The sequence below is a fragment of the Phocoena phocoena genome, chromosome 18, assembly GCF_963924675.1.
Source record: "Phocoena phocoena chromosome 18, mPhoPho1.1, whole genome shotgun sequence".
In the NCBI taxonomy this organism is placed as follows: Eukaryota; Metazoa; Chordata; class Mammalia; order Artiodactyla; family Phocoenidae; genus Phocoena; species Phocoena phocoena.
The window spans coordinates 8,496,208-8,514,475 of NC_089236.1; the positions used below are offsets into that span (position 1 = coordinate 8,496,208).

Below are 18,268 nucleotides of genomic sequence, written 5' to 3' on the forward strand. Positions count from 1 at the left end.
ATTAAGGAATTTCAAATTAATGAGACTTTACTGCATAAAATGAGCCATAAGAGGAAGACAGTAGAAAGGAGAAAATACAAGAAAGAGAAGAGGATGGCCAGTGAGGGCCACATGAATGAGAGCCACTTGTCAGTTCTGTTCGGGAGAAGACAGAAGTTGAAGTTGAGGATTATCCCGCCTCTAGCAGGTTATTCTATCTCCTTTTGGTGAGAATGGACCTTGAAATGTCAATGTAACCTCATCTTCCTTTGCTCACAGATCTTGGCAAACGTTCTCTCAGGCTCTGATGACAGTACTTACTTGGAAGATCAGGGGAAAGTCCATGTAATTACATCTTAGCAGATGACAGACGTTTATAAAGGAAATCACTCAAGTGTTACTGTCATTTCTCTAAGATAAAATACTGGAAGGTAAAGGAAGAGAGAAAGAAAACAGGGCAGTGACTTGATGCTTACTGTCTCTTTACTGAACTTTTTCACTCTCTCCAAGGTGTTCAGTCTTTGGGAGACCAAAGACAAAAACGGTTTTGAGAGGCAGCAGATTGAAGTCAACACAGAGAACTGTGCCTTCAAGTTCACTTGCTTCTTCTTAGGATAACAACCAGTTAAAGGTTATATCATCAGGAAAGAATAGTCTCTAGACCTTTCTAAGGTGTGTCATTAATCAGATTTCATATATTTATTTGGGTCCTCAATTCTTTTTTTTTTAAGATTTTTTTGATGTGGACCATTTTTTAAAGTCTTTATTGAATTTGTTACAATACTGCTCCTGTTTTATGTTTTCATTTTTTGGCCGTGAGGCACGTGAGATCTTAGCTTCCCGACCAGGGATCAAACCCGCACCCCCTGCGTTGGAAGGCAAAGTCTTAACCGGTGGACTACCAGGGAAGTGTCGGGTCTTCAATTCTTGATTCTTTTTTGTACTCCTAGCCTTTCTTAGCCTCCTCTAATGCCTAAAAGATGCATTCAAGGTGAAGAAGACATACAACTTGGCATGGGACCCATGTCTGGAGGTTGTATGAGTCTGTCTAGAAAATAACCATCTATACTAATCCACAGGAAGCCTCATTCTCCAAATTACAACATTTATATTTTATCTTGTCATCCCTTGAAGTCCCCAAACTAGTTTATACCAGGGGAAAAAGCCTTGTGGGTGGGTAAAGGGACTTACATTATTTAGTCTTCATCGCAAGCAACTGCTATGTTTTAAGACAGGGTGATACAGGAAGCTCACAAGGAATGCTGTCAGGTAAACATGGGTTCAGATCCTGAGTCAACCACTCTGTGACCTTGGGCAAATCATGTAACCTCTTTGAACCTACATGGTCTTATCTGTAAAAGGGAGATTGTTTGATCTTCTAGGATTATTTTTGAGGATTAAAGATATTAATTGTCCTAGAGATATCTTGTGAACCCTGAAACTTGAAGGAACACAATTTGAGAACTATAGAATTGAGAGCTAAATAGTGTAAGAGAAAGCAGGAATATATTTAATCAACAAAAATGGGAGGAACATTTCACATTATTAGAACTTTATGGAAATTAATTAAGCAGAACTTAACATGTCATTGAATATATTTCTCTTCCAAGGCAAAAATTTCTGAGTATTTTTGCCTAGTAGTCTTTTATTGACCTACTTTGAAATATATACTATTATTTAGGAATCTTCTATCCCTTAAATATTTTTCTGTTGCTCAAGCTAATTGTTTCTTCTTATCCCAATATCTTTCACTTCTCCTTTTTATTTATTTATTTTTGGCTGCATTGGGTCTTCGTTGCTGTGTGCAGGCTTTCTCTAGTTGCAGCAAGTGGGGGGCTACTCTTTGTTGTGGTGCGTGGGCTTCTCATTGCAGTGGCTTCTCTTGTTGCAGAACACAGGGTCTAGGCACACGGGCTTCAGTAGTTGTGGCACACGGGCTCAGCAGTTGTGACTCGTGGGCTCTAGGGCGCAGGCTCAGTAGTTGTGGCGCACGGGCTTAGTTGCTCCGTGGCATGTGGGATCTTCCCAGCCCAGGGCTCGAACCCATGTTCCCTGCATTGGCAAGTGGATTCTTAACCACTGTGCCACCAGGGAAGCCCTCCACTTCTTAATAATACTCTTCAGAGGAAAATAAATCATCTGATCATAGTTGGAGGGTTTTGTTCTTTTCGTCCTAATTTACTTTCCATGACCTTCAGGGTTTCTGGTCATTTTGAGTACTTGCAGTCCCTTTAAAATGCCATTTCTTAAGCACTCTCATAAATGCATTAGTGGACAATTTATTATTGGTCTATACACAGTGTGACACGTTCTCACAGTAGCTGCGTCATCCTTGGTTTATGTTTTATGCAATGTTCCTGTAATTCCAGTAAACAAAATAAGTCTATTACAGGAAAGGAGGGATTGAGGGGGGGACGTATGGCCCTAAAGAAGGACCCAGTTCTTGGTTACAAAAGGGGTTTGCTCTCCAAACCTCTAAAATGAGCGAGGCACCGAGAGCTGGCAGAAAGAATAACGTATATCCAACTGTGAACAAAGAAATCTAATCAGTTTACTCCTATTTTGAAAGATAAGGTTACTTAGATCTCTAGAAAGTAAAGTTGTTTAAATAGACCTTCATTTCTAGGAGGAGTACCTACTTTGAACAGTTACTACATACTATCTCAGGACACTTAAAAAAAAAAAAAAAAGTAAACCATTTTCTTTTTCAAATGCTCACGGTGTGGTTCCAGTAATGGAAACATCAGAAAAAGCACTGAGTGTTTTGAAAAGCTGGCTCGTTGCTTGTCTTTGTAAGCTGCTGAAGAGCTGGCAGAGATGTCCCCTTTCCTGAGTCCTGTACTTTGTGAAGGAGGTGAAGAAGCCGTGTGTCTGGTCAGCATTTTGATTCATGCCCTTCACAGGCTGGTTAAAATTCTCATTTCCAATCCAACTGACACAGATACAGGCAGGCCGTAGGGATGGATCAGAAAAGCAGACCCTGCCTGAGCCAGGTGCTCTGGGTTTTCTGGACACCAAGAATGCACGTGTCTTTCATCCCTCTCCACAACAGTTGTAGACTGTAACATCTAAGCACCTTTGGGCGGATAGACAAGAGCAGGTTCCTCTATTTGCTCACTCAATTTAATTTTCCCTTTGTCTTTTAGAACGTATTGCGGTCTAACACATTGTGTGTGTGTGTGTGTGTGTGTGTGTGTGTATACACACACATGAAATTGCTGATTATATGACCCTGCCTCAGTAAACTGTAAACTCCATGAGGGCAGGACCCATCTGTTCACTGCTGTCTTCCCAGTGCCTAGAACAGAGCCTGAAGCCTCAGCCCTCATTCATTAAATATTGGTTGAAGTGAATGGGTGAAAGAATGAATGGATGGTAGGCTATAATGAGCGGTGGTATTAACGTGTCTGAAAACCTAACTGAGAAAAAGTTTTCTCTCCTGTAACATACATCGCCACTTCTAGCCTCTGGGGCACTTACACAAGGAAACTCGTTACAGCCTCTCCTTTCCTAAGTGTGGCAATAAAAATGTAGCTGCACCATGAGTTTTGGGGCTGTTTGTGCTGGTGTTGCAGTTAGGAGGTTAGGAATTCGTGGAAGTGTGGGTAACTCAGGGAGATTGTGCTGAAGGCCGTAGCCAGCTAAGAGCAGTCAGGCTAAAAATTAAGATATTAGTTGATGAAATTAGGGGGAAAAAGAGTCACCCTCAAAAGATCATCACTTGCGGTCAGAAATAGATCTAATAAAGAGGTAACGAATGGGCCGCAAAAGCCTAAAACAGACTTCTAACAGATTAAGGAATGGAGCCTGCTGGATAGAAGAAGTAGACACCCAGTAAAAGGGGGAAAACACCTCCTGAAACCATCCAGCAGAACCAACTGAAACAGAATTTAGAATGAAAGTAATAAGATAGCATCAACAAAACCCATTTAAGACCGAGGAAGAATTAGAACATGTTTCATCCGAGATTAAAATGTAAATGGGAAAATATAAGCAAAGCAAATTTCCAAAGATTCAATAGTTAGAGGCCTGATTAATATCTGAAAGTGATGCTCTTCTCTTCAACCCCACCTCAGCTCCCCACCCGCCCCTAGGAACACTGGTTTCAGTGACTTTCTAGGGACATTGAGCTGTTGTGTGAAAATAGGAAGATGAGATGAAGAAGAAAAGGAGAGAGGATAAAGGCAGATGGAGTTGAAGCTTAAAAATCCATCACATACAGGAAATTTAAATGAGAAAAGTGTTTACTCCAAGTTAAATTGTCCCTTCCACTTGTCTTTAGGTGGGAAGAGGAGATAATGACCTGTCAGGATCCTTTTATCCTAAGGGATCCGTATTTCCAGAGGTCCCATGTTAAGAGGATGCTGACCATCCAGAGCAGCTGGGTGGACTGTGGCAGGGCCCAGTGGAGGGCAGGGCCTAGACCCAGCCAGTGGAGGAGAGGGTAGTGACCGGACCCTAAAGTGTAGACTGGCTTGCTTGCTCGGCTGGATAGAAAGCAGGGAAAGCAGTGGAGAGGAATAGACTCAAACTGTAGGGTTGTCCCTCAGTGCCCACGGGGGATTGCTTCCAGGAGCCCTGCAGATTCCAAAATCCATGGATGCTCAAGTCCCTTATATAAAATGGTGTAGTATTTACATATAACCCATGCACATCCTCCCGTATATTTTGGTTCATCTCTAGATTACTTATAATACCTAATATGATGTAAATGCTATGTAAGTAGTTGTAAGTACAATCAATGTAAATACTGTGTAAATAGTCGCCAGCCCGTGGCAAGTTCAAGTCTTGCTTTTTGGAACTTTCTGGAATTTTTTTTTTTTTTTAATCATTTTCCATCCAGGGTTGGTTGAATCCACAAATGCGGAAGCAGAGGAGACAGAGGCCAGACTGTAACCGCCTGCATTTGCAGAGCTGGAAAATGGGGCCTTAGTGTAGCAATTACTGAGCTGGTGGTTGGTTTATATGTTTCGATGAAAAAGAAGTTTTAGTTAAAAATCAGACCTAGGAAGAAATAGATTTAATTTTTGAGAGCAAAGTTTACCCCTTCATATACCAAAACTTTTTTAGTGTTTTCCTTTTGAAATGGAAACCTTTTGCAAATTTATATCGTTCTTTTTCCTCACCTTCTCAAACGCAGGACTAGATGTTGAACTTATTCTAACCTTTCCACGGGACTCAGGGTTATCATCGTGAACGCTAATCATGATAGCCTGCAGAATGGAGATATCCTTGCCCCCAGTGTCATGTTCTGTGGCCCTGTACTAAATGGCTTCAGGCAACTGCATTTTTAAGTTCTGGTGGCTTTTGGGAGTTGTGCCTTTTCTTCTTCTGCTGTTACTGCATCTACCCACAGATGTTGTACCTTTCCCTTATAATTTTCTGTTTCCAGACTATGATGAACTTAGAAACTAGACAGTTGATCTTAATTATGTGTAGATGAAGGGCAAGCAAGTGCTGAGGGAGGAGATAACGATTTTTTTCCAATGGTAGTGATCTAATGTTTAGTGTGAGCTATGACTAAATTTCGAGTACCAGGAACATGTATTTTCTGCTTCTCAACTATATTTGGTAACAATACATAATTTGAGTCACTGAAAGGTGCCATGAAAATTATCCTAACAAAAAGCTAGAATTTGTTATGAATTATGGTGGGAATGAAGAGGGGTTTCTAAAACTTGGGAGTGGGTCTGGTTCAAGGACACTTACCCATTAACTCTCAGGGCATCTCCATCTGCCCAGCTGGTCTGTTTGCAGCCAGAATGATGGGCACCCTCTCCCTGAGTCGCTTTCAGCTCTGACACGGGGCTCCGCTGGACTTGTATAGTTCCAGCTCGCTAAGGCTGTGCACACAGACTTTTGTCCTCACGAGGATGTCTGGGCTTTGAAGTGTTGGCAGATAGCATTTTTTATGATAGCGGTGAATTGGTCCTTTGGCCTTTTAAATGGAAGGGTTGTCTGGGAGACATTCTGATATCTGCATTTCAGCTCTTCTGGTTGAAAATGCAGCTCTGCAGGAGGACTGCCACAGGTCACTGTTAGGAACATTCTCTCACTATGGTTAGGACTTTTAAGCCCCAGAGCCTTATGATCATGGATCTGGTCTTGCAGTTGTATCCCATCAACCTGATTATTGCTGTCTTCTAGAAATGGATTAAGTCCTGTGGAAAACTAAAGGGAATAAAAAGTCCTCCACTTAGACTTCTTCGGTTTCTGTTTCAGTCTCAGTCCTACGGCACAGTGCCCTTGATACATTAGAATGATATCTCGTGGAGATCGCACGTCCTTCTTAGGTTGGACCTGGGAGGCTTCCTACTTCCACCAGGTTCTTGCACTTAGGGTGGGAGGTAAGGCAGAGGAATGGACTTCATTTGCATCACCTGATTTTGAATATGCCCTTTAGAATTAATAGTGCCTTTCAGTAAGCCACTCACTAATGACTCTTCACTGCAAATGTTTCACCCTGCTCCTTTCCAACTGTGACCACTGATGCTTCTCATAGTCTTCCCTCCTTACGAATCACGTCAAGGCATACAGAAATAAAGTTAGATGTCATTTATTGATTTAAAGGGATTTATTAAGTATTACCTGTGCGAAGAACTCTGTATTAGATCTGGGAGGTTACAGTCTTGTGCGGGGACACAGAAAAGTATATGGTTCAGTTACAGAGCCAACCCTCAGCAGAACTGTGTGACTAATTGATAACGATTTCACTTGTCAGCCATCTCTGGAGCCCTCCTTAGGTCATGCAGGATGTACAAGGCCAAAGCGCGAGAGTTAAACGTTTAAACCTTGTCAAACAGACTGACCAGTGAGGGTGGGCCTGGTGGAGTAGCTTTCATGGAGATGAGAGTGAGAGTGGTTCTGAAAGGCCAGGAGGATTAGACGAGCAGAGAAGAGTGGAGAGCAGCAGCGGAGGGACAGCAGGAAGGCGCAGGTGAGAACGGTGCACACCTGGGTCAGCGGGGCCATCAGCACGACTTGGGTACATTCAGAAGCAGGCCATGTGTTTGAAGCAGGATGAGGAGAATTGAGAGCCGTTAACATTTTGAGCAGAGATGTGTTCGAATTAAGCTGAAGGAAGACTCGTTTGGTATGTGAAACGAGTGAAATTAAGCCAGCAATGGGGCTGCTGTAATAATCTAGCCGTAGGTTTCCAAAGGCCTAGACTAGGATGGAGCTAGTGAGAATGGAGAAATGAGAAAACGGAATCGTATACAACCGATTTTATTTTATTTTTATAACTTGAGAGGCCATATTCTTAAAGTTTAGTGGTAGTTGAGATATGGGAAGACCCTCCAGATGTAAGGGAGTCCCCAACTGTATGGCAGGTTAAATGAAGTAGAGAGGAGGGGATGTTAGGAAAGAGTAAGAAAGATGACAGAGAATCTACATGACGTGAGGACACGCTGGTAATTCCATAAAATTAATACAATTAATAAAATTTTTGCTTGGCTTCCTCAGAATTTAGCTTGAGATGGAAAGAAGTTTAAGAGAAGGCTTGAATTTATTTGTAGTTTTGAGAAAAGAGTGTTCAGCTTTCATGGAGAACTTTTTCCCTCCTTTATTATCGATGACATACCCCCATTCTCTTGACAGCCAAACCAATGTCCAACCTGGAAATCTGCTTTTGTTTTTCTTCACTCCTCTCCTTAATCTCTGTATCCAGTCACCCACACTATCTAGTTTTCCTTCTGAAAGTCTACTTTATCATCATCCTCTCCTCAGCATACCTAATGCCTGTCACCTGAGCTCACCTACTCTCATATTTCTTTCATTGAATATTGTTAACTGACCATCTTCCAGGTACTTAGGTGGAAGGGGCTAGTCCTTGTTAGAATTCAACATGTCAAAGGGTAGCCAAAAGTAGGGAGACGTGAAATTTTCATTTATGAAGAAAAAAATCTTTTTCTGTAACTGTCAAAGCAGTGGTCCGTCTGCTGCATCCTGAAAGGAGGCCACTGACTGGAGATTCTGATAATGGCCTCTGTTCAGGGTCTAATCCAAGTAGGGAATCTGCACGTTTTATAAAGGGTGGGGAGGGGCATCCCGACTTGAACCGAAGGATGGTGAGAGGGAAAAGAACCCACACCTTGGATGGTATAGATGGCACTGCTTGAGCCTTTTATCTTTCAAGAGGGGTATCCCTTTCAGGAGCAAGAGCCAGCTGGGCTTCTGAAAATTGTTCTTGGAAACTTCTGGAAGGGACGACACCAGAGTCTTTTCCATTATTAGAATGAATCACAGAAGACAGAATGCCCCTGGTTATCAGGAAAACCAGGACAAGGAATCACTTGTTTTCCCCTGTGCATTTTCTTAGTCTCTTTCCCTGGAACGTAATAAAGAAGCTAAAAACATCCTAAATGTTTTAGGATTTCTCAGCTGTATTATGTCTTGGCAACACGATTTACCTAAAGCAATGTGGTAACCAGAAGTATTTCAAGATAAATGTGACATAACACACAGTTATATAATCAAAACAGTTAAATCCTAACACCGTAAGGCCAGGTCATGATATTGACTACAGCATTCTTCATGGGATTCATGTCCTTATATTTATGGTTTAACATAGCCAATCTGAATATTGATGATGTTATTTTCAGCCAGTAAGAATATCCATTCTGTTTTTTCAGCTTCTCCAGTTGGCAACGGTTATATCAAGCCTCCAGTTCCACCCGTATCTGGCACACAGAAGGAGAAAGGGCCACCAACCATGTTACCCATCAGCGTGGACCCAGACAGCAAACCTGGAGAATATGTCCTCAAGAGTTTGTTTGTCAACTTCACCACTCAGGCTGAGCGCAAGATTCGAATCATTATGGCAGAACCCCTGGTGAGTATGCACAGGAGACTTGCATCTTTTTAAATTCATCTTGACACTGAATATAGATTTTACAGCTCTAAGAAAGGATGGATGGCTCTCCCCCTAGTTTCCAAATGTTTGATACCATAGGTAATTTTTAAAAGATAATAGTTCAATTTGCTGATTTAAGACAAAAATTGTGGATGCAGGACTTCAAAACAATCCTTAGCCGGTATAGTTCCGCACGCTTCACCACTGCATTTAGGACAAATCAGCCTAATTTAACGTTATTAATCATAGAAAAATTGTGTTCATAGCCTCTGCTGTGTCATATACTTTAGTCAAAATCTTTTGTCCTATTTTTAAAGTAAAAGAAAAAAAAAATATCGTCATTCTTCAAGGGCTGGCCTGAGCTCCCAGTCTGAGAACATATGGTCTCAGTGACATCTTATCCGAGGAAATGTTTTGGTGAGTCATTCAGAAATACCACTCTGTTATCTGAAAATTGGAAGACCGGAAATTCTTGACTCAGTTACCTTTAGGTCCATTCTTAGGTAGATAATGCCCTTCAACGTCAGTAGTCAGTATCTTTCTTTGCAAATGATTCTGCTGCAAAATAAGGCTTGTGGCTTCAGTCTTATGTTCATTACTTCAACAAGGGCTCTAAGGACAGTGTGCTAAATCTCCAAAGGACAGTCAGAAAGGAAGAAAGTCCAAATGGAAGATTCAGATTACTTGTTTTCTGACCTTGGTAGGCCACACACAATAAGAGAAAGGAAAGGAATTCAGAGTGACGCAGCTCTTCGTATGAAGCTTGGCTTTGTACCTCCTGTGAGGAGACTGGGACAGGAGAAGAGGTCTGGGGTTGGCTTTAAGGCAGGGGTCCCCAACCCCCGGGGCTGCAGAGCTGTCTTGTTAGGAACCAGGCCGCACAGCAGGGGGTGAGCAGGGGTGAGCCAGTGAAGCTTCCTCTGCGGCTCCCTCCCCATTGCTCGCATTACCGCCTGAACCATCCCCTGCCCCCCATTTCTGTGGAAAAACTGTCTTCTATGAAACGAGTCCCTGGTGCCAAAAAGGTTGGGGACTGCTGCTTTAAGGCATCATAGCTTAAAATAATTGAATGTAATATTAAGCCCACTGCCCAAGTCCCAAAAAAATACGTAACAGGGGATATTCAACATCATCTGTTAAAAATAACCTTTATAAGAATCACAATTTAAGGTTTGGGAATCAAAATTCAAGAATATTTAAGTGTACGGTTGCCCGAAAGTTACAAACTTTGCATTTTAACTTTTTTATTAGATCAGTGAATACTAACTTCCTATTAAGGAAAATGTTTTCTTGGTTTTAAAGTTTAAATCATTTATAATAAATGAAACCTTAGTACTGTACCTTTTCCCCATTCACCCATTTTTTTGTGTTTTTAGTACTCTTGCTACTAATAATAGCTATAATAATAGTTTCTGGAGCATTTACTACGTGCCAAGCACTGTGCTTAACTTATGTCCTTTAATCTTCACGATGACCTTAGGTAGGTAGTATTTATATCCCTGTTTATAGATGGGAAAAGCTGGCACAGAGAGGGGAGAGTAATTGCCCAAGGTCACACAGCATTGATTTGAATTCAAGCTCGTTCTCTTCAGAGCCCACCTCGGAACCATTCTACACGCTACTGCCAGTCATTTTCATGGAAAGATACCTTCTTTCACTTTTTTAAACAAGCCAATACAGGGCTCCCCATAACCTGAGTCCAAAACTCACGTGCCCAAATTCCCATTGCTCCAAACAGTCCTGATCCCTGGGACCCTCTGAGCTCCTTGAGAGGAGCCGAGGCAGCCCAGGCCCCCTCCCCCTGCCAGTGCGGGTCGGGAGCCACCTGGGTTCCAGAGGTCATGGGGGGAGTTAAGGAGGAGAGAGTGGGAAGGCACAAAAAAGAATCGTTTCACTCCTTGACAGTGGAACAGTGCCAAAGTAGCAGGCCAGGGCTCTCTGAAATTGTGTATTATGGTGGATTTTCCCAAGAAACTGGGAAGTTGTACAGTAGTTGAAAGAGGTGCTGAGAAGGCTAGATCCTGAGCCATCCCTGTTTCCAAAATAATCGTTTAGATACTGTTACTTAAGAATTTATGAAGTAAAATAGTTTAGGTTTAACTTTTTCATCTTTATTTTACTCGGTTTGGCACGTGTTTGCATGACATTTTTCTTCCTGGAGTAAACATCATGTCTGAAAAAGTAACATGTACCACAGCTTTCTTTTAATTAGAGGTAGCCATTTTTATTCCTTTCTATGAGACAAAAGTCCCCAAACAAGAAAAATGGAAAAGGAAAAGTGCAAGTCCTCTTCATCAGCAAATTTTCATCGTGTGCCCAGGGTGAGAGAGTTTGTTAGATGCTGATGGCCAAGTAGATGGACATTGTGTTTTTAGCTGAAGAAATGTATTCAATCAATTTTCAGTATCGTTGCTTTTTATAAAAAGAGACTATTTACTCCCCTTGTATTTTTTGGCAGAGCTTCTGTGCCATTTCCATTTCTTGTCTGCTGAGAAGCGCTTAGTAATTTTTGCCCTTGTATTTGCTTACTTATGGGACAATAAATGTGAGTAGATTCTGTGGCTTGTTACCTGATTCTAATGTAAATGTGCACTTGGCATTTGTTCTGTAGCCATAGCGAGAAGAGGTGTTATTTTTGGTGCATGTGTAGTACATTTAAAGGGAACTCCAAATAAATGTGCCCTACTATTTCTTTTGCTGAGGTTGGCTTTATTTAGAAAGATGTTGAATCTTTTAAAAACCTGGATTTATGTGGGCTTGTATCATATCACAAAGTTGTATTCTGTTATCTCTAATATAATTAAAACCTGTATGGAATAGCAAAGGTAATTTTTAAAAATTTTGTAGTATAGATTTATTATCTATGGGGCTACTCAGGAATCTGTATTTTTCAGTTTTATTTAAAAATGAGTCCTTCAGAATTCCACATCAGTTAGACTGTGTGGGATCAAATATACAATATTAAATGAAAGTTGTATTTACGAATTACCAGTATCCAAATACGTAACTTAAATGGGGAAGAAAGGACAGGAACAAAAATGTTCTACCAAAATAAAATATTAGATATTTTTCTTGTTAAACATCTTTCACTGGTTCAGCAGTATTGTTCTTTGTATCCAAAAGATGCTCAGATCATATTCATTAATATTTATGGATAAGTCAATAATTTTATTCTATTTTTGTTGCTTCATGGGGTCATTTGATAGCATTTGCTCTTGGCTGGTACCGTTATTTCACCTTTCCCAAGCGAAGTGTTTTAAACAAGGTAAATTGGGTCATCTGTATCTTTTTTATATTTTTATTTCAAAACAGAAAAAGTACAGAAAACAATGTAACAGATGCTTTCCCTCTTGCCTCCTACTCCTTTCTTCTGGTTTAAATTTTCTTTTTCCCAAAGTATATCTTCTTGTAGTTCTTTAAGTAACAGTCAGTGGGTGGGAAATCACTCAGTCTTGTTTATCTTGGATGCCCATATTTTCCCCTCAATTATCAGTGATAGTTCAGCTAGGAATAGAATTCTAGTTTGACATTTATTCTCCTTCTAGACTTTTGACAATATATTTCACCATGTTGCCTCAAGCATTGCTGTTGAAGAGTCTGGTTGATTTGCTATTTGTGGATTATTTACTTTTTTCTCTGTTTGCTTTTATGGTTTTTTGCTTTGTGTATAGTGTTCTGCGGTTTCACTCCATTGTGTGCTTAGTTGTGGGTTTATTTATTTTTTATATATATATTTTTTAAATTTTATTTTTGGCTACACACAGGCTTTTCTCTAGTTGAGGCGAGCGGGGGCTACCCTTCGTTGCAATGAGCGGTCTTCTCATTGCAGTGGTTTCTCTTGTTGCAGAGCACAGGCTCTAGGCGCACAGGCTCAGTCGTTGTGGCACACGGGCTTAGTTGCTCCGTGGCATGTGAGATCTTCCTGGACCAGGGCTCGAACCCGTGTCCCCTGCATTGGCAGGCGGATTCTTAACCACTGCACCACCAGGGAAGACCCTGGATTTATTTTTACTTTCTTGTTTGAGATGCATGTTTCTTGAATTGAGGGTTCATATCTTTCATCAGTTCTGGAAAATTCTTAGCCATTAATTATTAGAATATTGCCATTTCTCCACTTTTCCTCTTCTCTTTTTCTGGCATTCATATTAGATGTACATTGGACCTTCTCATGATACATTACATATCTTTTTACCCTTCTTTAATTATTTCTACCTCTCTGTCTCTGGCTACTGCATTCTGAGTAATTTTCTCAGGTCTACTTTCAATTTATTAATCTTATCTTGGGCTTTGTCTAATCTGTTGTTTAATGTGCCCAGTGAGAATTATAATTTTGGTGATAGAATTTTTCATTTCTAGAAGTACTGTTTTAAAATCTATTTAGGTGGGTTTTATTTTTTTAGGTTTTTTTAGGGGTTTTTTCCTAACGTTCAGCATTTCTTTTTTCTGTCTTTGATCACCTTAAACATACATTTCTGTGTGTGTCCTCTTTTAGGTTAGCCCCAGAGTCTTCACCATCTGGGCCAAATATTATGTTAATTTCTTGGTTTGCAAGTTTCTGCACCTAGCAGGTGATATAAATGTAAGCTCCAAACTCTTGTGAGACTTGAGACTGTGGTTTCACATTCTTGGGGAGGATTTTGTGGTTGTTGTTTTTACCTAGAACCCAGGCAGGGGTCATTGGAATATCTTTTCATCTCCCTGTGCCAGTGCATAGATTTGTCCCTAGTCCACTGTTTCATTGTTTAGGACCAGGGTTTATATAGGTGTCTTATTTCCAGCGTCCCACCTCTCAAGGCTCACAGCTTTGTTGCGTGTCCCCAAGTGGACAACAACATAAAGCCTCCAGCATAACGAGACCAGTAGTCCTCTCCCTGTGTAGCCACTACCTCACCTCATATCTTTCTGCCTTCCATTTCCCTTTTCCTTTCTTGTGAACTCATTTCTGCCTTTAAAAAAAAAATCTTACACTCCATTCAACATTTCCAAGTGTCTGTAGCATGTGAGTTTTTGCATTATGTTTGTCCATTATCCGGCCAAAGCCCTCTGCACAGTTCTTGGTTTGCCATTCGTGCAGATAAGGGCAGGTGGGTCTTTGCACTGTGAGGTTCCTGTGCAAGCAGACGTTCCCGTGATGAGGTGGGGCGTCCCCAAGGTGAATAAATGGGAGAGTGAGGGGATTGTCACCAAGTCTTCCTCTTCTGATCCTGCCTGATGAGTTTCCCCTAAATACAACCTGTCCCTTTCATTCTCTTATTCAGATCCCTCATATCACACCCTTCTGCTCCTTGATTTAACTCCAGCCTACCTTTCTTCCTCCATGGATCTTTATGAGCCATGTTTCAATTCTGTGCTTGCCGGCCAACGTGTGTACAGCACACTGTCCCCTCTTCCTGGATGCCCCTCATCTCTCCATCCTGCCTATCTTTCAAGGCCCAACTCAAACACCTTTGAAAGGTTTACTTGATTTCTTCCCTGCTGACCCACACAATTATGCAGTTGTGGATATACACACTTGTAAATCTCTATTTTATCTGTACCGCCATATCATTATCTCAAGCAAACTGCCTTCATTAAATAAGAGTATTAGAGTAGACTAGAATAGAAAATATCAGAGAACATTATAGATTTTAAGGGTAGATGTTGTTTTATGGAACTTTCAGTTGTGTGTATATATATCAGACCTTGGTATAAAATGTATATTTTTATGGTATAAAATTTATATTTTAGGGGTGGAGGATACAGACTTTTTGTAAGTTAAAGAAGCACGTTATTAGTCTTTAAGTTCCTACAGACATTAACTGTGTCTTATCTACACACACACACACACACACACACACACACACACACATGTCCCTGTGTCTAGAAAATCTCCTTTATATACAGTAGACAGTGTTTTTTGAGTATATGAATGAATGAATAGATAGATGAATGAATGGATGAAAAAAATATTAATAGGGACTTCCCTGGTGGCGCAGTGGTTAAGAATCCATTGCCTGCTAATGCAGGCGACACGGGTTCAAGCCCTGGTCCAGGAAGATCCCACATGCCGCAGAGCAACTAAGCCCGTGAGCCACAATTACTGAGCTCACATGCCGCAACTACTGAAGCCTGCATGCCTAGATCCTGTGCTCCAGAACAAGAGAAGCCACCACAATGAGAAGGCTGCGCATTGCAACAGAGTAGCCCCTGCTCGCCGCAACTAGAGAAAGCCTGCACGCAGCAACAAAGACCCAATGCAGCCAAAAAAAAAAAAAAAAGTATAAAAAAAATAATAATATAGTAGCTCAAAAGGAATGTAGGATCCTGTGTGTTTCTGAGGGTCGTCTTGCCAACCTCTAAACGGATAATAATGGATTTTGTTCTGTCCTTTGTACCCCTCGGCAGATGAATGCCCTACAATCTGCAGAGTACAAGGGACGTTAATTCTCAGCCTTCTGTCTTGGGGCATCTAAGGATACCTCATTATTCATTGATACGGTCACCTGCTCCCACTTCACCGGAGCGGTGTGTGAAGAGGAGAGTCAGGCTGACTCTTAGTGGTCGGACTCAGCCTCAGAATATACGCTCTCATTATCTCTGAGTCTCTCCGGTTATATAGCATCTGTCAGTGGAGTCACAGGCAATTACCTTCTCAATAAACTCTCTTCCAAAAAACAAGGCTCTCCAGCTTTTCGAAATTCAAGAGCTCGCATAATCTTGACTTTGCAGATTTAATGGAAAAGAAGAGAGAAAACAACTTTTCATTCAGCTTGATCTGGATCTGAATCCTGATGCTGCCTCTTTAGTGTCATGGGGCCTTGGGCCAGCTAGTCAGTCTCCCTTGTTTCTCATTCGCAAGAGCCTAGCTCATGGGGTGGGTGAGAGAATTCGAGGTAATGTGTGGAGCTGTGACGCAATTCTTAGCACGTTCTGGGTACTCAGTTTTCACCGCTATCATCGTCCTCATTGTCATCGAGGAATTGGTATCAATAACCTCATCTTCTGGTATGTTTCTCTGGTGGCCAGCCTGGGGCTTCCTCTCTTTGTGTTCATCCAGAAGGAGTGGAAGCTTGAACAGGCTGGTTGGATGCCTGCTGTTGCCATGCCCTGTTATTGTCAGATGGTTGTTCTGATCTCTGCCCTGGCAATGAGAAAGGTAGAGCCAAAGCTGGTTTAAGCAGACCTGGTCTGGATCCTTTAGGGATTTATGCTCTGGGAGGTGACAGAGGCAAACAAAAGTCTACAAGAGAAGGCAGCAGCCCCACTGGCTCACTGTTGTCTCACGCAAAATACTTACGCGGGTGTAAGTTGTGAGGACCTAGGAAATGAAACCAGGGATTTGAGGCAAGTCCACATAGAATGGTTTTCCAAGGCTTTCCAAGAGGAAATTTCACAGGCCCTTGACGATCAGGGTGTCTCGGAGACAAGTAGGAACATTGTGCCAGGTCGTGCTGGGAAGTCAATGGCCCCAAATGTGAAAAGCTGGATTATTCAACTAAGTAAAGCAACTTCAGAACTTTCTTTTTTCTCATTCATATGTTTAAATTTATTGAAAGCGTCAGAGAAATACCTAATTTTCTTAAAGTTAGTCATCAAATCAAACTGATTTTTCCTTTTTTCCTGTTTTATTGAGCTATAACTGATGTGTAATATTGTATTAGTTTCAGGTATACAACATAATGATTTGATGTATTGTGAAATGATCACCGCAATAAGTTTAATTAACATCCATCACCTCACATGGTTACAAATTTTTTTTGTGTGTGTGGTACGCGGGCCTCTCACTGTTGTGGCCTCTCCCGTTGCAGAGCACAGGCTCCGGACGCGCAGGCCCAGCAGCCATGGCTCACGGGCCCAGCCGCTCCGCGGCATGTGGGATCTTCCCGGACCGGGGCACGAACCCGTGTCCCCTGCATCGGCAGGCGGACTCTCAACCACTGTGCCACCAGGGAAGCCCAAATTCTTTTTCTTGTGATGAGAACTTTTAAGATCTCCTATCTTAGTAACTTTCAAATATACAGCATGGTATTGTTAGCTGTTGTCACCATGCTATATGTTCATTCTCAGAACTTACGTTTGTAATAACTGGAAGAGTGTACCTTCAAGAATTTTCAACCACACTACTCAGGCTGCCTGTTTTGTCCACCCTCCTTCCTATAATTTGACCAATACACAAAAAACTTGGTTTTTCATCACAGCCCTGCTACTAGCCTCTGCTTCCAGCAGAGTCACTTAAATGTGATCCATCATTGTTTTTTCTTCTATGAAATGTTCACAGTCAAGCCCAGTTTTAGCTCCAATGTGTATAGCAAATGAAATATAAGCATTAACTCTCCACACTTCTGAGTGAATAAGTCATATCCCACTGAATCCACCTAGGTTAAAGCTTCCATTGTCCTTGCGAGGAGCTGCAGTGAAGCTAAACTGGGTACTGGACCAGGGCTTTCATCTGGATCTACAGCCTAACAGCATAAAAGGTCAGCAGGAAGAAGAAGAAATTCTAACTCACCTAAGACTTAGAAAGCAAGTAATGTATTCTCTACTTTAATTGAAACGTGGAGAGAGGAAGAGATCTGCATAGCCTCAAAAGAAGAACACACACCTTTCATCTTGTCCTTTAGCAGAGCCTGTGACTGAGCAGGAGAGCAGAGCTTGCCTTCCTGTAATGTTCCCGCATTTAAAAACATATTTCGGATGAAAGGTGATGTGACAGTGGGAAGATTTCATTATTGGGATTGCTTGAGCTTTGATAGCCCCTGCTCACAAAATAGCTAATGGATGAGATACAGGCAGGAGCTTTCAGATGTTATCCCTGTGTTGAGCTTGGAGCATAGGTGAGGGAGGGGTGACAGATACTCAGTCATAGAGATGCTAACTGGGGGATGCTGGGATGGAGCCTTAACAATCATATAACATGACCTAGCTGATTTGCTAACATAAGAGACACAAGTCAGGGAATTTCTGTTTTAATAAAAGACTGAAAATGAACTAGAAGTAACACAAAATAGTTTCTTGGTGTGTACGAGTTTAAAGAATCCAGGATGCCAATGTCTGTTGCACCCACACCACCAACCTGTAGGGAGTGTGTCATGCCTTGAGACCAAGCCTGTAGGGACAGTGGTCACGGCCAGCTGGCACAAACATGGAAAGGCTGAGCAATTAGCTAATTACTGCAAGCTAATGTGGTTCTAGGTTCGCGAAGTACTACTGCCTGTTGACGAACACTTGTTTCTTGGCCCTGCGTCTCAGGCTTTCAGCTCCTCCCCCACCTGAAGTCGCAGGGCTGGCATCAGGACAGCTCTCCAGTTAACCCCAAACTTAAGCTGGACCTTGTGCTATAATAGACACAGGTGATCCACCACCAACAAAATAAGTACGGTGAGTGGTTCTAGTTGTTTTAATGAATCTGACTGTGGCTCTCTAAGTAAGCAAAGCCTTTCGTAAGTGAAATACACA

At 41.7% G+C, this 18,268-nt stretch overlaps 1 protein-coding gene across 2 annotated transcripts in view; it reads left to right on the forward strand.

The window, feature by feature from the left end:
* Nucleotides 1-18,268, forward strand: part of FRY (FRY microtubule binding protein) — a 251,865-nt gene that overhangs the window by 34,571 nt on the left and 199,026 nt on the right. For both annotated transcript variants that reach the window (XM_065896299.1, XM_065896300.1), the window contains exon 2: nucleotides 8,613-8,812. In XM_065896299.1, the coding sequence (XP_065752371.1) occupies nucleotides 8,613-8,812 (200 nt within the window). The remainder of the gene's footprint in view (nucleotides 1-8,612; nucleotides 8,813-18,268) is intronic.